The 25,329-nt window shown below is 39.4% G+C and overlaps 1 protein-coding gene across 1 annotated transcript in view; it reads right to left on the minus strand.

The window, feature by feature from the left end:
* Positions 1-24,971, minus strand: part of UBE2E3 (ubiquitin conjugating enzyme E2 E3) — a 57,291-nt gene extending 32,320 nt beyond the window's left edge. Inside the window, exons 1-3 of the mRNA XM_018071912.2 lie at positions 24,913-24,971; positions 24,218-24,420; positions 22,019-22,069 (exon numbers count right to left, since the gene is read on the minus strand). Of these exons, the coding sequence (XP_017927401.1) occupies positions 22,019-22,069; positions 24,218-24,420; positions 24,913-24,942 (284 nt within the window). The 5' untranslated portion in view covers positions 24,943-24,971. The remainder of the gene's footprint in view (positions 1-22,018; positions 22,070-24,217; positions 24,421-24,912) is intronic.
* Positions 24,972-25,329: the final 358 nt, after the last annotated feature.

The raw sequence follows: 25,329 nt of genomic DNA on the forward strand, positions 1-25,329 counted from the left end.
TGAGGCTTCACAAAGAACTACATTAACCTACAGAAATACACTGCAGAGGTTTTCATAAAGTAGTTCAAATAAGGTCTACACCTAATTTCAAATCTCTTAAGTAAACAGAAGCTTTGGTAACCATCATCAAAATACAGTCTGGTACATGCTCATTGTTTGTTGGTTTCTTTAATATGGCTTTTTTATTTTTGATTATTTTTGAAATGTGATACTGCTTTACAGGTGTCCAGGCTGTTAATGTAAATCCTCAACATCATCCTACAACTAAAATTCTACTGTAAAGTCTTTAAAGATACTGTTTTGTAAATACAAGTGTTAAAACAATTAGAGGTGTGCACACTCTACATCTAAATGTAGAATTACAGGCAAATTGATTGATATCAACTAGAACCATTATTTAAACTAAGAAACCAAACAAATGAGTTATACCAATTCCTGCCAACAACAATTCTTTAGTTTTTAGTAGACTTATAAAGACATCTGCAATGGGTTAAGAAAGAATTTAAAAATAACTAGTGTCAAGCAGGAGATCTTTTAAACTAAAAGTGCAGGTGACCTAAGAAAGGGGGGTAGGTTATGCCAAATTCTCACATTTTAGAAGAGGCAGATGATGGAGCTGAACTGAAACCACTGAACAAAAGCTGCTTGGTTCATTATTTCTCCTTACCATCCTCTCCGAATAAACCCACCTACCTGATGTCTTTTTGCTTTCAGCTAAATACACTGCTAACATGAAAGGCAGGTTTCCTTTTGCCTTGTCTGGGAAAAAGCATGCCAGAGGACAGTGTGCAGGCAAGATCATTCCTCATGTGCAGGCACAGTGGTGTCATGCCAGTGCTGCAGCTGGAGCATGACTGACCACTGACAAAATAAAGGAAACTAGCCAGAAAAAAAAGTGCATGGTGTCTGCACCACAAAATAAACAACAGAATAAAACCCTAAACAACAATTTTTTAAAATTTCATGTTGCCCATAATAACAGTGGACATCATACTTTAGAAAAATATGCCATCCCAGGAGCCTCTGTAAAGTAACGCTGGCATGGTTTTTTGTTGTCTGTCTGCTCTGGTAGCCTCCAAACAGTCCTTCCGCTAATATTTCAGCATACAATTAAAAGAGGCTAATTGTGTACAGAGAAACACATGCCTGAAATAGTGGCACAGGGTCTAGCTGAGCCTTGGTCCTTCAGCTCACAACTTCAAGAAGTTTTCAAGCAAGCCAAGAAGACAGCAGAACCACAGCACAAACTACAGCAGATTACTTGCTTAAAGCTGCAACAGGCAGAAGTAAGACTTAAATGAGGTACCCTCTCTTGAGCAATTAGAAGCATGAGTGATAAGGAAAAAAATACCTAAGACATACACACTGAAAGATTTAAACATTTTTTAATTACTCTTTCAATTTACATTAATTTCATCTATTTTCAAACCAACTCTCAGCTGTTAGACTACCAAGCAATGCCACCTAGCGATGCTAGTTGAAAAAAATCATGCTCTATTCTTTGTTCAAAAGGTTCACTCTCGCAAAATTTTTATTAGTGGAACTACAGTATCAAGAGATGTGAATTTTTCAGCACCTATGAGCATTTTCAAACCTGCAGCATTAACTTAGCAAAAAGGTCTGAACCGTTTCAGTTACCCTGAAGTGATCTGCGGAACTGACAACACAGAAAGAGAGCTGGGTTAATCACATGAGAATTTAAACATGTACACCATGTAGTGTTGAAATGATATAGGGATACAGTGCAAAGCCCAATTAATGACCTTCCAGATTTGAAAAGAGCTACAGATAGTACTGGTATGATGAAATATTTTACCTAATTTCAGAAAATTTCTGTTAGTGTGTGTAAAATACTTGCTTAAAAAAATGTTACCCCAGCCTTACAATTTCAAGGGAGAAGAAACCCTGTGCAGGTTTAAACTTCCTTCTTTGAGAGGTGGAACCAGTCAGTCATCTGCTGGTGATAGCTGTGAGCTGTAATTAGCTTCTGCTGGAAATTGCCAGCAGATGCAACTAGAAGTTTAAATCAATTGGCTCTGCTTCCTCCTTACAAGAAAATTGGCGTTTCAGGACTGCATTCCATCGTGATGCATCTAAGAAACCCAAGCCAATTTGACAAGAAAGGGAAGTGTCCCTTTTCCTGGCCTGCTTTAACCCTGAACTCACTGCATGTTCCTGCAGAGGATGTATCATTTTTTCTTTTCTTTTTTATTTTTTTTATTCCCCAGAGAAAGTAACTATGATTATAAAACAAATACTTCACTAGAAAAAAGCCAGTGTTCAGCCCCAATTATTTACACTTCACAGCTGTGGAGATGGGAGCGGGAGAAGATACAAAAAGTTAGAAACAGTGAACAAAGACAACATGGTGAAAAGTCAAGCAAAACCCTAAAGTACCAGTTCTGCAGCTGGTCCACACTCACCCCAAACACCATCAGCTCATGACAGTTCTGCATTTTGGCTGCACCATACTGCACCTTTCAACAGTTCCACAGCACATGCTGCACAGGCACTTGCTCTCACCCTGCTCTGCTGCACACCCTGCTTTCCACCAGTTTTCTGCATTTGATCAACATTTCATTATTTCAACATTCAGGGCTTGATGAGCCTGTAGTGGTGTACAGGCTGTGTGTTCTTGTGATGTGTCCTGGGCATGTCCTCCTTCATATCCTTTGTCAAGCAGTGAATGTTCAGTCATGACGAGTAAGTAGTATCATTGCTTTGTATAAGCTTTGTATAAGCTTTGATGGGATTTAACTTCTTGTATCTAATTCGAAGGCATACCTGAAGACCTTGAACAGTAAAGAACCTTCACTTCCCCAAGGCCACCACTAATTTGCAATGACCATGCAAGCAAGTGTTTTTCAATGAGATGGTATCTATTAACCGGCTGTTGTAACTGCTCCTCAGAAATAACGACTTCTTAACAAATCATGTAAACATCTCCATCAGGGAATGCCCAAAGCCTGCACATCAATGGCACACATGCATACCTGCCTTATCAAACCAAGTGGTATACAAAGAGTAAGGATTTCTGTCAGGCTGCCTTTCAGTACCCACTTTATCTGTATACTACAGAACTTAGCTGATGGTGTCTTCAGACTCAACAGAAAGTAATGTGATTTGAGATATATAATAAACTCACATGCAAAACTAATACTAAATACAGCACTTACACAAAAGCTTAATGGACCAAGGAGGAGTTTAGTCAAGCAGAAACTCCAGCGTGGAAAAGTGGCCTTTTTTTTTTACACTAGATAAACTGGTCACATCGAAAACTACTAGAATTATGCAGATCTAGCTACAACAAAGTGATCCTAGCAACTGTTTTGATGCATTTCCTGAAGAGACATGCAGTGACAGCACAGCAGAACTGCCACAACCACTCTCACTCCAGCTGCCCCATATATGTACAACTTTCTCCTAAATATCTTTTAATACTCACTTTGTAACCCTACTTAAACAGGTCAGCTTCTCAAAAAGGTATGTGGGGGTGTTATTTACCAGAACTTTTCTATCAAATTAACCAGAAAAAACATACATGCAGACACTTGAGTATATTATTCTCACACAATATAAGATTTTTCAGAAAGTGGGTTTAAGAGCACTCTTAACAATTTTATTTCCTTTTAAAAAAGCCCATTTTAATATCAAACCTCTTCCAGCATGCTAGATGGTTTTAGCTAGATGGGATCTTTTCCCCTCCAATTATTAAGAAGAAAAAATCTTGTAGATCTAATCCTGCCTCCAGGATATCTTGTTCTTTCTCTTTTTTTAAAGCTAACCCCTAATTATAAATTTAGTGTTTTGCACAAAAGTGGGATCTTTCTTAAGCTGTCTTCTGTTCTGCTGTCCTCTGAACTGCAAAGCTGTTTCCCAAGACTTTTATCATGTCTTTCTTGTTAAACAGTTATTCTTCCTATTAAACAAGCAATAGAACAAATCCTGGTTTCCTCTTTAAGCAGTGGAAAAGCAAAGTTTCAGCCAACAAATCTACATAGCCAAGAATGTTAGCTAATGTACCTTCACTGATTTCAAGGCTAAAGTAAGTTTGCACCACATAGGAATCTCATTCAGGAGCTGAAACTCTCAAAGACATATGCTCTTCACTGAGAAAGTGAGCAAGAGATTAATATCTGTACAAAGAGGAGCAGGGAAAACTGGGCTCATACTTGCCCAAGCACTGAAGTGCTGTGGAGTGCTTAGCCCTCTAATACCCTGGTTTCACATAGCCTGGCTCCATCCCCTGGGTGGTGTGGGGCAGTAGGACACAGATCAGCAGTCCAGCTGGGAAGCAGGCAGCTGCCAAACAGAACATGCTGTGTACAGCTCCTGCATCGTTCTCTGCCTCTCTAAGACACCATTCACTCAAAACCGAACATCATCCTCACCCAAAGTATCTATTCGGGCAGAAATACAGCTCACAGGCTTTGCTACTCCCATTGAGATCTCAGCTCGGTTTCTGTATGTTTGTTCTTGTCTAAAGGGCAGAACAAAGAGAATATTTGGCTTTTAAAATGCCTTGGAAACCACAAATGAAAAATTGCATGAGAAGTTACAGCTTTAATTACATCTCTCAAGGGGACAAGATAGCATTTTTGCGTCCCCATCTTGTCTTCTCTCTGCCCTGGAAATTCATAAGATGATTGGAGGTACAAATGTTTGTATTTGTAGGGGGGAAAAACTACCTTACATGAAACTACATTACATCCTCAGCAGATCATGTAAATAACAGGAGATAAAGTCTCACAGAATTAGTTTACATTTGAAACATTTTCAAAATATTGTTTTAGCTGGGTATAATAGACCACCATAAGATGTGACACACAGCAAACACAGGGCTGCAATTACACAGCTGGCAAACGGCCAGGAAGAGATAAAGGCCCAGGCTGTCACTTGCTAGACAATATATATGGCTATTTTGGCAGCCAAAAACGAACGTGATAATTGAGCCATGACACATTAAAAAGGCACACAATTTCCAAGGAAGGAGTTCCTGAGCACTAAACAGGGAGCATCTATAGTGTGCTTACAGAGAATCAAGATTTATGAGTAATAACGAGATAGGACTGATGACAATTGAGTGGTGCAAAGCCAACCTTGTTTCATGCACGGCACCAGTGTATGCAGTTATATATCACAAAAATACATGGGTGAGGCCCACATTGGCCATCAGAAACAACAGGAATCTGAGGAGTGTGTGGCACTGTCTTAAACTGTTTCTCTGCATATTTTTTATATTAATAAGGATTTTATACAGTAGTATTTTTGTCTCCAGAAATTACAGTGCACTCGATTTGACTTCCAACATCAGGAAAAGCCACACAATTCCATTTTAAAATAAAGATATATAGTAATGCATGAAGAGTAAATAACTCTTCTGAATCATACTTTTGCTGTAAAGAAAAATGACTGTTTTAAGACACGAAGAACCTTAACACTGACAGCAGTAGCTGTTTGGAAGACAAAGTCCAGGAGCTTTTCTAGTGTTTCACTGCATGTTTTATTAAATAATCTAAGGACACAACAAACAAACAAACGTAGCAAATGAAGACACGGTTTTAAGTTAACACCCAACAGCTATATAAAGCCTCCTATAAATGCGCTTCATCAAATTAACATGCTGACATCAATTGCATTTCCTTCTTCAGTAAAGGATTTGAAAGTCTATACACTGTCAGCCCCCAGTCCATTCATTCACTTTCCTACCACAAAGTGTAGGTACTTCATGACATAAAATTATGCTTATATAAAAGGAGGCTAAATTTAGGCTCTGTAATAGGAAAATCCCCATGAAGAGTTTACCTCCTAATCTTATTCTAAACTTAACCACATTAAAGATGTATTCAAATAAAGAAATTGCATGTGTAGGTTCCCCAACCAAAAGTTGCAGTGCATCAAGAGAGCTTAAAAAATTGTGAAAACCCACTTGTAGGTCCACTAGCACCAGGGATATCCTGAAGACAATTGCACAGTTCTCCATAATGGCAATATCAATGAAACAGAACTGACTCTGGTGATAACAGCAAAAGTTTTAGAAATGATCCCCCGCACTAAGCATCAAAGAAATTGGGGAAAAAAATTTAGAGACATTAAGTCAGGGTCCCTTCATTTCTTTTATCAAACCAAAGTGTCAAAGTGCTCTAAACCATGCAGATTTCCCCAGAACAAACTCCCCACCCACCTCAAACACCCAACAGTGATTTCATATCCAACAACCAGAGCAAACTGGCATCGCCATACTGGGCCAAAATGAAGAATCAGCATCAATACTAAAACCAGTACAACTGCAATAATTACATAATCTACTTCTACAAAATTATCTTTAATGGCTGCGATAGTAACTTCATTAAGTGTCAGTAAAGGAAATGAAAAAACTTAAAGATGAGGTCAGAACATGCACTTCTGGCTGCTTCCTCAGGAGGTGCATCAAATATGTTATTCCTGTCCAAGGAACAGTGGAATCCTGAGGGTAGTTGTTATGCAGCCCCAAAAAGAAAATGAAATCATGACACGCATTTTTCTGACCCACAAATTAGAAGAAGTAAAAGGAGACAATTGAAAGAATAAATTAGTTGACCCTCATCTGAAAATTTCATACTATTGCATGCATAAATGGCATATTATATTAGTGAAATATATTAAAGTATAGTCTTTATTTTTTTTTTTGGTCCCCAATACTTCAGCAGACACACGGGCATATCATTCCATAGGCTCTGCCAAGTGATGTTTAGTGGCAGCTGAAACAGGGCCAATTCACTCTCCCTCCAGAAAAGCATTTAAACACACACACGTTTCCCAGAAAATGTGAGAAAAGTGTGCTTTTTCTGACTCATGGCCACAAAGCAGAAAGGCAGTAATTAAAAAAGTAGAAACAAAAAAGGAATGAAGAGAAATAAGTCCCAGTTAATTAACATAGCTCATAAACTTGCCCCTTGCCCAAACATCCTATGAAGTCTCACAGATCTTGTATCCAGCCTGCTTGTGAACAGGCAGTTATGAAAAGAGTTTCATGGAATTAAATTGCAATCAAAAAGTAAATTTTCATATAGATTAGGAGAAAGTATGATGGAAAACTGTTTTAGGAAAATAAACAAACAAACATTAGTAGCTTTGCAGTATGAGAACATTCAAGGACTGTGAATAAAACTGTCTCAGGTAGAAAAGACTGAGTAACAGATGAAGAGGAACACTACAAGTAGGCAGGTTATTTACACTTACTAGGGAAGCAGGGATTGTTTCTCACTATGGCTACTTTAACTCCAATCAACCTTTGGCCACTAATAATCAGTTGTAATTGCAAAAGAAAATTTGGAAATACAAGGAATTACTGGAAAAGTTTTTAATCTTCTGCTCCATAAGGTAGTAGCTGTAAAAAGGTATGTCCCAGTATAATGCAGAGCACTAATCCTCCCCACAAAGCAGAATACCCTGGAGTAGATAATAACATTCTCTGCAAAGTAAATCCTCTCTTTATTTATACTCTGGTATGGTTACTCAGTATTTACATTTATTCAATAAGCCAAAAAATTACTCAGACTTATTTTTTCTTTATATTTCACTTTTAGAAAAACAGCAAAGCTCTGAGCACCTGGACCATAATTAAATCTATAATTCATCCAGCAGCATGAAGACTAATACACAAATTAACTCCACCTGCCAGAAGAATTAATAATACTGAGAACAACTTACTGCAGATTCTAAAAATGAGAACAGAAAGGTTTTATATAAAGCTTCTGTCTTTCAAATTTCCCTTTAGAAAATCTTTTTCCCCAAATTTCTATTCCAGTGGTGATCCACACTCCAACATAAAACTTTAGAGGCTAGAAAAAAAATCAGAGAATACTGCCAGATTGAGAGGCACAGTACCCATTAGCACAGTCACTTTGAGTCACGCTACAGGCAGAGCACGGCTACATTAGCACAGTCACTTTGAGTCACGCTACAGGCAGAGCACGGCTACACCACTGGCACACTACACCACGGGCCAACACTGCTCTTCACCCAGAGAAAGAGGTGCCCAGGGTTAGTGCTGTGCTGTTGGCTCTGGAGCAGAGCCAGGCACTCCAGAAACATGTTCACTCCTAATGGAATTTTCAGCCTCTTGAGACCACAAACTGCAGCTGGTGCAGTTTCAAAAAGCACCCAAGATATTGCAGTTTATCCACCCACCGTAAGACAGAACAGCACAAAGGTGTGTTTCTCTGTCCTGTTCTGCACTGTTTGATGGTCCTGCTCTGCACACAGACCAGATAAAAGCCAGGCTTGCCCCAGCTTAGTAGTTACACACTCCAGCAGTGCCAGGATGACTCATGGTGCTTTGCACTCTGCCAGGTGACTTTGAACCGAACAGAGATGTTGCATATGGAAAGTACGAGCCGATGTTCATCAAGCAGTCACTGCTTACGGCACCTACTGCAAAACTAACCGGAACTGACCCCTCAGTTTTGTGATTGGTGAGCAACTTCGGAAACAGATAAGAGAATTACTTTCAGAAATAACATTGACTGCACTGCATGGACTGCTCACTGCACAATTCAGTGCTGCCTTTTTTTTTTCCCTTCAGGCTTCAAAAGCCCATGGCTCTTTCAAAGTTAACAAATATGGAATGCTTCTGGGCACAAATGGATTTGGACTAAGACCTGGAGCAATATGGTCTCTCATAATTACCTCTTCTTCACACACTTTCAAGAAGGAGAAAACTGATGTTTCTGTTGGTGCAGCAGTATTTTTTCAAACAGCACTCTTATCATCCCACCTCCTGAAACCAGCTGCTATCACACTGGTGGGCACGTGCCATCCTAACTGGAAAGCTGCCCAGCCTGGATGGATGATTTTAGAGAAGAGGTATCCAGCTTATCTCAGGTGTAGGAAGAGGTGTGCTCACCATCATTCCTGTCTCCTTACTCCCATGTTTGAAAACAAAAAGAGAGTGCAAGCACAGCTGAGTCTGACAAGCCAGATAAGAGATTTTATTGACATTTACTTTAAGGTACGACTGAATACAGGAATAAAGAAAAATTAAGCACACTAACTTGCATTTGTCAGAAAACAAAGCAGATTTACCAAAATCTCTCTTACAGTCCTGCCTGAATGAAAAGTAGGCAGTAGTCATCTACAACACAAACATCAACCACAGCCTGCAGATTAATTCAAAGGCAATGCAAACAGCCTAAATAGCATCCAGCAGGATGAGAAGTCACATTCATTCAATGAATGACAGAATCCTGTACTTAAGCAGCCTGCAGATGTTACAGGTACTCCTTAGTTAGAGGGGAATGACCAGCCACAGAGCTCCCACCCTGCTGGGATTTGGGCTGTATTAGTTGGCAGCACCATATCAGGGAGCTCAACAATGTGATGTGCCCACAGCCATGTGAACCAAGCAGCCGAGAAACCCAGAAAACTCAGTCCCAAGTTCAAAGATTTATTCTTCCAGCCTAGCTATTTGCAAGGACAAATTAATTCTGGCTAACAACTTCTAGGTTAGCAAAGCTCTCTCTGTTTCAGACTACGGAACTCCCCCCAGTGCTTAAATAGGATATGGACCCAAATATGGATATGGAATTCAAAATTTTCAAATAAAGTCTCGATTTGAGGGTTAAAATGTCACCACATAATTGTTTCATTAGTAATCAGCTAATAGAAGCAGCCAGGAAACACATTTGATCCATTCCACAACCCCTCTGCCTAACTCAATGCTTCACGTCCTTTAACTTTGCTCATCAAGTGCCATTCCAGGCACAAGCACATGCAAGGTGCAAAATTAACCACATTCCATGAAAAACAGAAGGTGACACCATGTAGAATTTAAATAAATAAATAAATGAAATTTTACATCTCCTTCTCCAGCATTTGAACTATGCTGGAGTGCAGTGACAGACCTGCAGAGACTGGGATATGGCTGGTGTAGGGCACAGCATCAACACGGTCCACAGGACCTCTGTACTCACTGCCTGGAACAAAGTCCTGAGCCAGAAAACCTCCACAACCCAAACAAGACACAGGTAGTTGCAACCATTTCCCCTTAGGAAAGGGATAGAGATAAATTTTGAGGAGAATGTGAAAACACACAATAACTGTATTAACAAGCCAATAGTAAAGAACTTTGTCACTGTTTGCTCCTGAAGGGATAGAAGGATAAAGGGGAGGAAGGTTAGATAAAGGAGAAGAAACCTTTTCCATCCCTCCAGCCAATAACTGCCTAATGGAAAGGGCCTAAAATAGCAACCCTTCTAATTGTTAAAAAAGAAAAAGCCACAAACTTTGGGATTTTTCCCCTCAATATTCTAATACCTTTTTTAAAAAATATACTATTGAAAACACCCATAATGTATTTTGTAACTACAGCTTCAGTGTTATAAACTCATGGTTCCACAGAAAAAGCTCAAAATATTTCACAGGTGATACTTTTATAACTTGGCATCAACTTGCAGAACCAGCTCCTCCTTTTCACTTCCATTAGAATACTACAGAGAACAGTAAGGATCACCATTGCACAATGCCAGGTCAAATATGGTTTATTAGACCTTCAACCAACAATTATTTCTAGCTTTATCTAGACATTGTATGTAAAACACAGAAAAATCACACAAAAGACAAAAAGTGCAATTCACGGGAAGTAACAGTTCCCAGTTCCTTCTCCCCAAATCAGAACTATCGAAGTCTAATTCTGTACAGAAAGAAAACAAAGTGATAACAGAACATTTATCTGAGTAGTACAGCTCACATCTCTCTCTATTTCCTCCACCCCTGACCCCACCTTCACTAATTTCTAGTAAGGCACACTGAGCATTGTATGGGAACTTTGCCCAGAATGTCCTTTATATCTGTGAGAACCATACAGTGCTCAGCCTACAATAGTTGGTTTAGCATCAATAACTGCTACCGTTTGTTTGTCTTTGAATTGATAAGAAATTATTTTGCTTCTTCTATTCCTAAAACAAAAAAATCCAAGCAGGTTTAACAAAAAACAAAGACTTTAAATAATGGTAGTCTGCTGTATTACCATGAAAAATAAATAAGCCACCCAAACCACTTTAAAGTAAAATGCTTTCACTGTATTTGTTTTCAGAGAAACTTACCAGTAACTGATTTCTCCACATATTGATCTATTTAAGGTTTGCTGCTCTGTATTATCAAACAAATCACTGCTCTGTTTTGATGATGTCCCTTTCACTTCCATAACTTGGGGCTGGTTTTTTTTTAAACTAAGTTGTAGTGTGTTTGTTCTGGCATAAGTAAGGACACAACCTGGAATTCTGGCCTTCAGTAACTTAAAAAAAAAAAAAAAGAAGCAGCAGCAAACCAAACTCAAAATACAAGGCAGCCAGGTTGCTGTTACTGCAACTCTTCACACTACCCTATCAATCCAAGCACTGTGGAGGAACAGGAACATGACTTAGGCACTACCTGACTGTATAAAACTTGTATGGGTATCATACAAAATACATTCTCCAGACAAGCAAACACTTTTGCAGCCATAGGCTGTGCTTCAAAAAGTTTGTCACAAGAAGATCACCCTCTCAGATTTGAGTAATGTTTAACCACGCTTCTAGAACTGTAGGTTGTATAGTATTTCTACCTTTTGCAGAACTTTGTTACATCACTCGAACTATGCTTAATATGCAGTAGATTGTGCTGCATAACTTAGATCATTTAGATTTGCTTCCAAGGGAATATAGTCCTTTTTAAAGTGTTCAGTGCAAGTGATTTAGTCTCTGAAGACCTTCATTTACTTTGGCTTTATAGATATTAAACCAAAATGCATTTCCACCCCCCCCAAGTTTCTTAAGTCGAAAACTTTAAACAGAAAATCTGGCATTTGCATAAGGGTGCTGGTTTACTGGACTCTCAAGGAGTCTGTAGAGGGAGATGTTGCTAAATTGTAATGTCCCACTAACAGCTTCTGCCACTGATATTCTTGAAGCAGCTACAGATAAGCCTTGGGTATCTATGAACAAGTTAGGATGAGGACAGATGCACAATGACAACAGAGCTGTGTGTCAACTAACCATCCTTGCACCACTTCACTTATCCCTCAGATCCTCCAGCCTGGATGAAATCTCTGATGTTAAGGTACAAGGAGGAAGGACAAACACTAGCTAAAGTATGAGCAAACCCCAGGCACTGACTGCACAGTAGACAAGTCCTTGTTTGTCAGGAAAGGTGTATCAGGGAGGAATCTGCCCATTGTCTGCTACAATAGCTGCAGCTTCACAGCAAGAATCTCCATCAGCTGAACTTATCTCCTATCCCACAGCTACTGATCTATTGTTACACTTTTCCCGCCCCCCAAAACTTTACTGAAATCGAAAACAAAAATAGCTTGCTGCTGCTAACCTTCCCTTACAGAAAGGAAAACAACCATGTTTCTCTTGGTCGTTTGTTTTCCATTTGTCCAATGAAATCTGACCAGTTGATGCTCTACCGATTTACTCTGTCTTCAACATTTTGGTGACTTCCATGTCTAGGCTTCAGAATGAAGTGATAACCTGAGTTCAAACCACAACCACCTCACTCAAGCTCAATGAACTGACCTGCCAGGACTAAGAACCTCTGGCTTTCAGCACCCTGTACTGCTAATCCAGTCACGGGGTGGCTGCAGTGCTGAGCTACCTTTGCTCCAGCTGTGTTAATCGAGCTTCCCAAAGGCAGGCTGTCTTCACACGGAATGTGCACTTGATTTGATTACCGATTTCCAGCCCTGCCCCTGACGGTTTCTGGCAAGGGAGGAATTCACCTCCAAGACAATTGCGTTGTGAATCCTGAGGCTGGCCTCTAGCTTTGCCGTCTGTTCTTTGACTTTGTTGGCCACCTTCCCAGCGCCTGCACCCTTCTGCATGCCTCAGAGAGGAACTACTGAAGTTTATAGCAGCATTAACTCATCAGCTGGAAACCTGCCAGGCTGCTTACATTTTCACTACAATCGTCTGAGCCCTGATTCCAGAGGGTGCTTCGAGACAGGATCCATGGTCAGAGGCAGTAAGTCATACAACAGTTTTCCTGATGTGCTTGGATCCATTTGGAGTGCTGTGCACAGACACACTAGGGCTTATATATGTACTGCAAACTGCCTCTAGGAAGGGAAAAAAATGTCCCTTGATTTTGTTTAGCTCAGTGTTTCAGGTACTTATGTGTCTATGGAACAAAAGCAGAGAATCCAAGTACAGAGCACATGAAGTACCAAAAATCAAGATCTACTGCACAACTGGTGCTATTTATTTCTCAAAAGGTGATACACCTCTGGAGAACCAATGACATGTGTCTAGTTGATTTCTAGTTAGCAGAATGTGACAACTTTGTGCAAAGAAAGTAGGACTGGACCCAAAATTAAAACGAAGTCAAAACTGAGGAGAGGGGGGAAAGAATAATAACTCGGCCAAAAAATCGCAAGACATTTCTTTTTTTTAACTGACAACAAGACAAAATCTGTACACTTCCAGTGACTTTTTAATAAATGCTGTTGCTGCTTGGAATCAAAGAAACTATATACTTTCCAGGACAATTATACACAAAACCCTGACTAAAATACAGTTTTTTAAATGAGAGGGAAAATCACTTCCCAGTGAGCTTTCCTTTAACAGTATCATTTAAATCTCGTATCAGGGATAGTTTGATCAAACTGGTTTTAAGAGGTCACTTAGTCCATTTCCTGCTTAAAGGTAGAATCAACTGTATCTAAACTGCTCCTGTCAGTCATTTGTCTAAACTTTGCTCTTAAAACCTCTGGTGATGCAGATGCAGCCTGTCCTTTTGCATGCTATCTTTATAGCCAGGTACTTGTCACATCTAAATTAGGCCTCTGTTACAGCAATTTAACTTGCTCTCTGTAACCACCAACTCTGGATTAGCAACAGTTGCATTATTTCTTTGCAGCAACTTTCTTCTGTATCCAAAGATCTTTTTCTTTCTTTCTTCCATTCTTCAAAGTGCATGATCCTAGAGTTGCTACACCTTTTTTGAAGAGCTGCTCCTCATCCAGCCTTTCTTTCCCCATGGATTTGTGTAGCTGATTATGCCTACTAAAGTGCTGTGCCTTGCAGTTCTCATTATTAAATTACCTAGTATTTTTGAGGTCACTTCCTATATTTGCCCACATCACTTTGCATTCTAGTCCTGTCCTCCTATGTGCCTACAACCCCTTCCTCCCCACTGTCAACTGCTAGTGCAGTATTTATATGCTCTAGTCTAGTATTCTTGTCAATAATGAAAACACCAATTGCTAAGGGCTGTAGGATGGTCCTCTACAGACCCTCTTTACACATTCTTTCAGCCTGAGAGTGACTCAGCGGTAACTACAGGTCACCGTGGTGTTTCCTCAATGAAATCTTTCCCCTGATTTGATTCTGAAAATGATGCTTTCAATGGTAGTTTCAACACTGTCAACTAAATCTGTATCTGAGTTTCTAAAAGATCTGGCCAGTCTGTTTTTGTAGTAAGCACTATAAAACTAGCAACTGCTTCAGCCACAGTTCTGAACTAGCTAACAGTATAGTGCACTCTCTGCACAGGGAAAATTAACCCAAATTAATGCAAGCAGGCAAGGACTCGTTTATCACTAGCAGTTCCTGGCTCAAACTAAGGCATCGTTTTAAAGTAACAGCATCATTCTTGGCTACCTTAATGGTATAGGTGCTTCTGCCTGAGATGGCAGCTGGATATCCCTGCTCCTGCCTACTTAGCCCTGAACTCAGAAAACATGCTAGAGGAATTTTCATCATGTCTGTATTACCTGTCTCGAAATGTTCCACATCTAAGCAAACCCGAGTTAAACTAGCTCCAGGAAATATCCACACATCAGTTTTAGAGGAAGTCGTCAGGCAATTTTAAATAAAGTTTTAATGTAGTTTAGCTAATTCTCTTGTATTTGCACTTTGTTAATTTGAATTAAAAGTAGTTGTCCCAAGCCTGTAATAGTAAAGAAACTGATACACAGAGGCAAGTGTCTCTGTTTTGCGAGTGTCTCTGTTCTCTACTGTGAGGGAAAGATTGTGCTAGGATCTTGCCACACATACTGCTTATTACAAACTAAATACATATATATATATATACACACACGGTATATTTCAGTCAGTTTTATCACAGAGCCTGAAGAGCCTTTGTACAGTTATACAAATGGATATTCAAAAAGCAGATTTGTCTTTAAATCTAGATTTGTCTTTAAATCTAAGGACACATTACTTGGCAATTTTTTACAAATTTTTGAACAACAATGCTTAAAGAATAGTTTAAAAACTGGTCTGTCAGGCTTTTCTATTATTTCCAGATAAAACTTAGACATAATGAGCATCATTTCTTTAACACAGTAGCTGAATGAAAACTGTTTGAACTATTTCCACAACTCTAGAGTAGACAGAAAACCACAGATTTATTTTTTTTCATTTTGACAGAAGTGCTAATGAAAACTAGTGAAATATCTATATGACCTTTTGACTAACACACAGACATTCAGGAGCATGTAGGACTGCACTGTGGACACTGCTCACACAAGTGTCAAACCTGCAAATCTGCAGGCATGAAAACTTACTCCCATGAGTAGATATGTTGATTTGTGTTGCGTAACCCTGTCTTAATTATGCCACTGAGAACACTTGCATGAGAAATTCACTCTGTGGGGGCTGATAAAAAACCCTTCGTTTATAACTCGCAAGAGGTCAATACTAGCACAGAGGAAAAAAAACCTGAGGCATTTTAAGTTAGCAGATCTGTCATAGCTCCTCAATTGAAATTATTTTAAATATTCTCACAATTTAAAACGTTCAGGAGTTACACAATCTTCCACTATTGCATTTTTTTAATAAAAGCATGTTAAATAACAGTACATGCTAGCTCTACTTAACACTTAAACGTTTTACTGAAACGCCTTTCTAAATTTGCATCATCCCTGCTCTTTAAGCAGTTTCTCTGACTACTGACAAATACGGCAAAAGCCACTCTGCACACACAAAAAAAGTTGTTACTACAACTGGACAGAAATACAAAAATACCAGACTGCTGATTGCTGTGCTAAATTATACCACTCTTTCCCGCTCTGACCTAGACTACAGCCTTCTGCTAAGAAAGGGAGAGGCGAGAATGAGAATGGAAGAAAATGCTTAGGAGAAATAATTCTAGACAAATCAGGGCTGCCACCTGATAAACATAACTTTAAATCACTGTGAGCCACCAACTTACATTCAGCAAGTAACAATGAAAGAATTGTTTTAGAAGGAACTGTAGGGCTATGTTCAGAGATGGACAATACTAAAAAGTAGAATTTCAAAATTCATTTGAGAGTTACTTCAAACATGTTCTTATGGGAGCTGTGAACTCTCCTCATTGTAGTTTTATAACTGCAAAATTCTGTATAGGCAAGGAAGTGTTAGAAAAAATCATATGGGTTTGTGTTCTCAGAGCCATTCTGCAAACTTCAGCTTTCTTTTCCTGTAGCATGCATTTATTACACTCAGTGGTGAGAAAGTGCTGGGCATGGAGAGACAATAAAAAGCATAATGTGACAGAAAATACATTATCACATAGAGTTTGGGTGATTTTTTTAAATTTTGCTCATTCAGCTTCAGCACAGGCAATTTGTAAATACTACTAACGTAACTCTCTCTTACATAACTTAATAAACTTCTCCTTCCATAGGGAACCATTCAGTGTTCACAATTGGGGTTTTCACTGCAGAGGTGAAACCAAGAAAAATTGATTATTTTTTTCTCTGTGAGACTCAGTATTTAACAATATGAAGATATTTGCCCAACAAGAAATTAACAGAATAAACACAAAACCGAGGGACTGTCATTCATCTGAAAAGTCAACAGCCTGAGCGGAAAAAAAAAATAGAACATGTGAAGATTTGGGCACACACTTTGTGTGCTGTATAGAGGCCTGTGACTTGACTGCATGTAGAATATTCTTTCTCCTGATTTCACAAAAGCAACAGAACGCCTGGCTTTGACAAAGGGGAGATGGAAACTTACTACATTTGAGAGACAAAGGAATGGATTGACTTATTCATATCCTTGTGTGTGTGGCAAAATGCTTTGTGTGAACAATGCCTACTCTGAGAGGATGGAGGAAAAATCCAGCAGAGTTCATTTGAATCACCTATTTAAACTGTTTAAGCAAACTTGGAGAATTTTTTTTTTCTTTTTCCCCTCCTTAGGGAGCCTTACAGAGTAATCACATGAATCTGCTTCACTTTCTCACTGAAGTAGTCACCTCCACGGCAGAAGTGGAGCAAACCACAGCTGTGCAGTAACATCTTCAACAGGCACAACTGTTTGCAGAGTAAACATTTGCCTATAACCTTACTGTAGACAGAGTATGTTAACAAAAGGAAGGCTTCCACCAGCTTAGCTGCGGCACCTTCCTCACAAACGTAAGGCTGCATTCGCTCAAATCCAGTGCTGCCTCTGCACGTGGAAGAGCTGCACCACCAGCACAATGGTTCACTGCTCCTCCTTATTTTAGACAGCTCAACTGAAAGAGCTTAAATTGCTGGTCTGAAAAATACCTTCACAATATTGCTTTAAATACACACTGCAATGCTTCCACGCTGATGGAATAACAACCACAGTAAGACAGTTACAAACATCTGGGTTCATGGGTCCATAACTAAACCAGTAATAGCATTCGTCTGCCAGGGTTTTGCAGGCATTCTTCTTTGTGTCAAACTCCAGACCATGAGGTTGGCAACACTTTGCAGCATAGAATTAGCCCAAGATGTGGCAGTAATGAAAGGGACAAATGCAGTCCTTAGGAAGCAGAAGAATCCTGTATTAAAACAAAACCCCTACATGTCTGACTGCCAATTGTGCTTAGTACACATAGTTTGGAGTGTTATTTTAAAATAAGTAATTTTAAAATTACTCATAAATCGTCAACCTAGTTGCAAGTCTAGGAGAGGCTACAAACAGCAAAATCATCAGCTGATACCTCTTGCAGTATTGCACATGAAATCACATTAGTATATATTGGCATACGAGATTAAAGCCAATTGACAGAATAGGATATAAAATACTTAAATTCTCCCACTTGCCTGGGAAAGATGTAGCATTTCAACTCAACTCTTTTTAAACCACATGAGTTATGCCCTGAGTGGATACACTGAATTTGGTGTTTGCATTCATTTCTGACAAAGTTTACACTAAAGTGGATTTGTTGTAAAATGGGTTGTAAACTATAAACTAAGCTGACACGAGTGTTACTAAATTCAACTTCAAAAACTCTTCCGCGAAGATGAACAATGATTAATTTTGGAATGGAAATGAGGAAGAGTCTGCAAAGAAGACCGGGAGTACACATTTTTTGCTATTGTGGATCATCAGGGCAGCCAGGAACAGCTAAAAGAAGCTGCAATCAATCACAGTACCCCTGGGAATGGCCCCACTTGTGCCAGCCCTAAAATCCAGGAAGTATAGTGAGCGCTGGAGCCAGAAGTGTCCTGCTCAACCTGAGCTGCAGCCTCCAAGTTGAGCAGGTGAGAACAGCAGCCTCAGATATAACCTTAACTATAGAGCAGTGACCTCTGATCCAAACAGTTTTATGCTATGAGCTGAAAATAGTTATTCCAGATATGTCAAACCTATTTAAGAGCATCTCTGTAGCCCAGATTTACCATTCACTACGTGCAAGACCTTTGCAACATTTTCCTGAGAATGTGTAACAGTGGGGTTTGGCACACTTCCACACCTTGAAGTATGTATAAGTGCTTGGCCGTGGTTTGAAACTGAGCTGCCTAGGAGCAATAGGGCCAAGATCTTTTTAGCTTTGCTTTATGCTATTAAAAGCACAAAAGAAATTAAATACAGCACACTGCACCAAGTAGCACAGCTTTGAGTTAAGCCAGCAAAAGCAAGAAAAAATGGAATCAGATACCTGTGTCCTAAGTTTAGCTACGTGTCCTAGTGCTATGGTGTATGTTGGACAGTAACTGCCTTGTTTCAGTCTCTTCCTTTGGACAGGAGAAAACATGAGCAGAAAGCAGCACTTAATTTTCCTCCAACATCTTTAGTGGCCTAAGACCAAATTTTATTGTTTTGGATGTGTTATCTTTCTTGAAAATCACACTGAAATCACAGGAATTTAGTATTATTGCCTGTTAAGGAGTAAAGCTATCAGCATAAAGATTTTAAGTTTTATACTTGGTACGCTCGAGATGCAGTTCGTATTCACTGATCACAAACACGACAGCATGATGCATAACAACGTGGTTTTTTCAACAGTTCATTGTCCAATTAACAGAATCAGAAATCAATCTTTCCTATTGAGACAGGCAAGCAAAAAATTACTATTTAGTCAGTTTTACTGTGCCTGTCATTCTGCTCTCCCAGTGCCTAAAACAGAAGTTAATGCGCAGCCCAGGCCTGCTCAGCACACCCAGGAATGGGGCTTTCTTGGGGCCCTGGTATTTTTATAAAACATATGTTACAACAATAGCTGTGACTGTGGGAAAATTAACTGCTGGGGAAACCTACACCTCTTCTGCATGAGAATCACAGTGCAACCAGTCACTGTCATTTTGAAGTAGCTAAATTAGCCTCAGGTCACTCAGATGGGGTGACTCCACGGGCAGTTGCATTGGCAGGTGAGAAATGGCAGCAGACATCAGTGTTTAACATGATATGCGAGAGCTCAACATAATCTTCAGTATTTCTACTGTATCCTGTTAAAGTAACATTTAATGTTTTATATGTATTAAAATACATTATTGTATTTTAAAAATTGTTACTTTTTTATTACTTATGTAACTGAGTAACCAGAAGGACTATCAATATCCAAGAGCATCAGTTGGCAGTTGTATTCTTGTGAAGCTTGAAACATGTGGACTGCAAATGATAAGGGTGTGCTCTAGAACCGCAGGACAAACAACTGTGCATGACAGTCTTTGGGAGAGCTTATTACACAGGGTTTTTATTTTTACAGCATACGTGAATATGCCCAAGTTATACAGGCTTTTAAATTTATTTTTTTTTACAAATTTACAATTCTTCTTCTTTTACAAGAAATGTAATAAGTAGCATTCTGCTGCTTGTTGCATGATGAACAATGAAGAGGTGTCATATGCCTGCTGTGTCAGCCCATAGCCTAACCTGTGCTACTACACCCTATAAGAAACTATGTTACAAGTGTCAACTGCTCTGCACAAAACACACAGCTGCATTTACCTCTTGATACCAGAAAGGCTCCCTCTAACAACTCAATTTCAATGTAACACTAATCCTCTGGGCATTGAAATGCTGTTCAGATTGTTTCTCGTGAAAACCCCATGCTCTGTTACTATTTCTCTTATAAATACTTTTAATTTTGCAAAAGGTAAAAATGTAGTCATCATAAAGTTGTTATTGAGTAAATCTGCTAAATTTCTCTATAAAAATACCTATGGGGAACAGAAGCATTGACTTCCTCACTGGCAAAAAATAATATTTTCCCCTACACTCCGTAGGAGAGAAACTTGAATAATTTTAGACACATTGGGGGGTTTTCATCATTCTCAACAGCGTTCCTGGGCATCTGGTTGTACCAGCTCACAAGCAAAATGCTCTGCAATATTCTTGTGCTAATACGAGAGAAACATGCTTTTCCAAGGAGCTAAGTATCAGATGGTATTGGAGAATGTGAAGGTGGAAGCTTCTCTTTCTAAAAGCTGTAACTCGCTGTACCAGAAACCGCTACAATTATCTTTTTGGCAACTCTAAGGCAAAGTGTCAGCGTTCTATTTAATTTAAACACTTTCTCTCCTACTGTGCAGATCCAAGTACAAAATACATGACCAAGGCAGAACTAGATCCCAGTAATTTATTAAAAGTTATCTAAAGCAGTTACTTAAAACCAAACAAGAAACACTTCCCTAAAAAACCCCGCAAAAACAAACAAGCAAAAAACCAAGCCCAAAGGCAACAGATACTTGCTCTCTCAAAAAAGCTCACCTTCATTGAAGAAGGAGAGCCGATGACTCTGCATGCAAATACATCAGACTGCTATAGGCAATCTACAGCACAATCCTCAGGATAAAGCACCTTTACCACAAACTCAGTATAACAGTGCTCTGGTTAGTCCCTGCACTCATGGATTAGTGAGACAGAACAGCAGCTCACATTTTATCAAATTCACAAAATGTGCACCAAACCTTTCCGACTATTCAAAAGCCAAACATTTCCAACATAAAATCAGAAAGCATTTCTAGTATTTTTTTAAAACATATACAAGGCTCACTGTTACACATGAGCTATTAAGATACCTTGCAGTCAGAAATCTTACTGAGATGCATCAAATAAAAGTAACATTATTTAAATGTAGCTTTACTGCAAATCTGAACACTGGATGCTCACAGCTAACGAGAATTTTTATGCACCCTTTAAACAAAAGTAAAACATACAAAGATTTAAAGAAATTAGCTAACTATGCTACTATTTAACTTTTCTACAGATCAAGTGCTCTGGTTCCCAACCGTCATTTTATTTAAGACCAAATCACTCAATCTTCCATGCTTAAAATTTCATTTTCTAAAACCTAACACAAGTGTCTCCCAAGTTGGGAACTTCCTTAAAAATAGTCTCTATCAAGAGACTACAACTTTGACCAACCGACACATAAATTTAAAGGCAATACTTCAAGGCAATCTAACATACTAAGAGAAAGCAGATAAAAATCACATACAGTTCTTTACTTCAGAACGGAATGGTAACTCTATAAACTTGGCACTCAAAAAGCCAGTTCAAACTACACAGAAACACTAAGTTGAAAGCTTCAGCATATTTTGAAGTTCATATAATTGTTTCACGAAGGCAGTGACCAGCTAACAACAAACTGAATACACTTTACTGTGTACATCAGTCGTTAATGACTACACCTTCAACATGCAGACAAAATAGCAAACTTCAGTTTCAAACGTTTCCTATGCTTATTCAATCTGCTGTACACAATTTTTGTCTAACAGTCACCAGTCATAAACACTAAGTTTCCCGTTTTCTAACCTGAGCATATTAATCTCCTACCACCATCCACAATTTAAGAAGCCATTACATACCTGCAGTTAGGAGGAGGATCAAGGGTTATTTCAGCTAGCTCCTTCTGGATTCTGTTGGTGAAATGAGAACAGACACAAAGCATTTGAGATAGTCTATAGAATAAATCAGGGAATTACACTGCCCTCTACCACCATGCAGTTAAATGCAAGATTGGCTTTGCCTTCAGTAATGCTAACATGGCTGCTTCCTCTTTGTTCTCAGAGGCATAACCCAAATCCCACAGCTGAGAAACTTTGCAGCTTTTTTCCTGCTACACGCTGTGTGTAAACAGAACACTTACAATTGAGTTGGGTAGAAATGTCCCACAGGTATTCAGAAAAGTAACTCTTTTCCACATCCGAGCACTTTTTACCAGAGAGATTTTCTTTTCAAGCTAATATGCAAATGAGGCGGGGGGGAGCCTGCACGGGCAGATTTGACAATGACTTTAAACCAGCGTTACAGACCTGTGACTGAGGCTCGAGTGAACTGCACTGGCAGCAAACACACTCTTTTCACGATATTTTACCTACTACTTCACAGTGTGTTTAAAAAGAGGATTTGCAGATCTGCCAGGCTGTCTCTGTTACTGGAACAATCTCTCTGGATCAACTTTGCTTGTCTCCACACCTTCTGCTGCCTTTCCTCCCCCAACCTTATACAGTAGCTTTATTTACATGACAAAAAGTGATATAATAACTTGAAATAATCTGTGCTTAGCTTTACTCTATTACAACCACTCCCAAGGAGTTAAGATCTGGAAAACGAACATCAAAAACATCTTGTCAATTTAACATTTTAGTCAGGTACCTAAGGGGTGCAATTTCAAAAGACACATGTTAAACTCCTCTCAAAAATATCAAGTAAGACTTATCTTCACAAAAGGACCCATATGAACAGTGCTGTGAGTTTCATGCAAATAGCAAGTGTTAAAACATGAGCTAACAGAAACTGCTTCGGATGTCCTTGCACTAGTACCAATAAATTCAGTAAGCCCACTGAACTATCTGAGATGTATGGAATTAGACTTGCAACAATTAAGAGATATAAAGGCAAGACAGGAAAACTCAGTGTCAAAAGCCTGCATCTCAGGCTTTTCAAATAAAGATAAGTAACAACAAATTACAAAGCCTACATAGTAGTTCCAGAACTTTTTTTTCTTTAACCAGTCCTATTTCAAAGGGTTTCTTCAACAAGCTCGAAAGTCATTAAAGCCACTCAGTCATTCTCTGCAACAATTTTGACACATTTCAGAAAGTATTTACTAAATTTAAGTCAAATACAAAGTATTTGTATTACTAGAGTGTGCCTAAAAGTCTGAACTACAGCATTCATGCTGAATAAGCAAAATTTGAAGGTACTACAGCTATTTTACAACTTTTCCTGCTACAGGATACTTATAAATGTTTGTAAAGAAAAGCAGCTCCAGGGAAAGGACTGAAAAGTTGTTTCATCTCCAAAGATCACTGGAATAAAGGGATTTAAAGTTTGCATATTTCATACAGAGTACACATCGTGAGAGCCAGACTGCCAGTAACCTTACATGCCAATAACAGTGCAACTAACAGAACTAAACAAGATCTCTGAAGATTCTCATATTTAAAGGTAGAGGCTACCTGTTCAACCTTGTGGTTTAAATCCACAGATCCTAAGGGAGAAAACTCAGCTAAGTTTCTCCTGAAAAAACTGCAGAATGAACCCATTACTTCAAGGTGTGTAAGACTCTCCAGCATATCAACATGAAAAGCGAGCCATGAGGCCCACATCAGCCACTGGGGTTTTGCGACTTCTGTAATTAGAGAGCATTGCCTGTCATCAGTCTACAGACTATAATAAAATACACCAGGAGGACTCCTCCCCATACCAGTCAGGCATGGAAATCTAACTCAGAAAAAGACAGCCAAAGCTGATGCTCTGTCTCGCGTTTTTGCAAATATAAAACACATTTAAGTGTCCACCCGCCCAGTAAGCCTGTAAGTTACCAAGTTCTGTAACAACTCTTCAAAAGACATATGACAAGTCTGTGTAATTGTTACGCCAACAAAGCTTGGATTAATGAAAACACTGCTTGGCAGGCTTCTGTACTACCAAAGTTGGTACTTCACTCTCCTTCGCGTAACTTTACAAGAAGAACCGCGCTGCCCTGAAAAGTGCAATGCCAGTACTGTGACTCCAAATACTGTGCAGAAATACTACAGAATGTTTTACTCTCCCCTTACCTTTTTGCACTTGTAGATAGCTTAGCAGTAGTTTTGCTGGATAGTTTGGTGTTCTTCTTCTGCTGGGTGGCAGAGGGTTTTCGTTCTTCTTGCTCTTCAGGTTCAGGTGCAGGTGGATCCCTCTGATCAGCATCTGAACTACCACTGCTGGTACTTGGACTTTCATCATCTGACCTCTGCCTATCACTGGACATCGTGGGGAACTTTTTGGGGAAGGAAAAGAAAAGAGGCCCAGTTAATACAACAGGCAGGACTCTCTCCTGTCACTCTCCAAGTTCCACTGACCATTGCCTATCACCAGACATCATAGGGAACTTTTTTGGGGAAGAAAAGAGGCAGAGTTCATACAACAGTCAGGACTCTCTTTTTCCATTCCCCAAATTCCAGAGAACAATTTGAATAGGTGTCAACTCAGTTTCAGTGAGAAATTAATCAAAATATACATCTTTGTCTCATCCCCAACGGCTGAGTTTGACAGCTACAAAGCAATATTTACACTTCGGAAAATACAGATATTTCCAATTTTTAAACCCACTCGCATTTTTTTCATACTTTAAACAATATGCCAATTGTCGACTTTGTTCTAAGGCATGAGACAGATTTAGCAGGGTACTTAGGCAATGAACATTAATAACTTATGACACATTGTAAATAACAGACCTCACTGAAAATGTTTTTTAAAAAGTCACTAATACCCTGTAAATATTTACACTGGAGCAGAGCATTTTATTGGGTCCAAACACCAGATCCCCCCTCTCCCCCTCTCTCCGAGAAAATACATTGCCAGTAACACTTCGGTTGATTTCCGATGGAAATGTACACTTGCTCTGTGCATTTAAAGGTCTGACGCGGGGGGGCTGGGGCGGGGGGAAACGGGGTTTGTTTTTTTGTTGTTGGTGGTGTTTTTTTTAGGAAGGGGACAAACCCCGCGATGCATTTAAAGCCACTGGGGCAGCAGCAGCCCCGGTTATTTACATGGCCAGCAGCGAGAACTGCATTTGGCCACCACAGAGCTGCCGGAGGGGGAAGAAGCATAATTCAAACTGCACCTTCTGCACAGCTCTCCCCTCCGCCGCTCCCCGCGCAGCTCCGCCAGGCAGACCGACATTTTT

This window comes from Manacus vitellinus, unplaced genomic scaffold (genome assembly GCF_001715985.3).
Source record: "Manacus vitellinus isolate BGI_N305 unplaced genomic scaffold, ASM171598v3 scaffold_20_pilon, whole genome shotgun sequence".
NCBI lineage: Eukaryota > Metazoa > Chordata > Aves > Passeriformes > Pipridae > Manacus > Manacus vitellinus.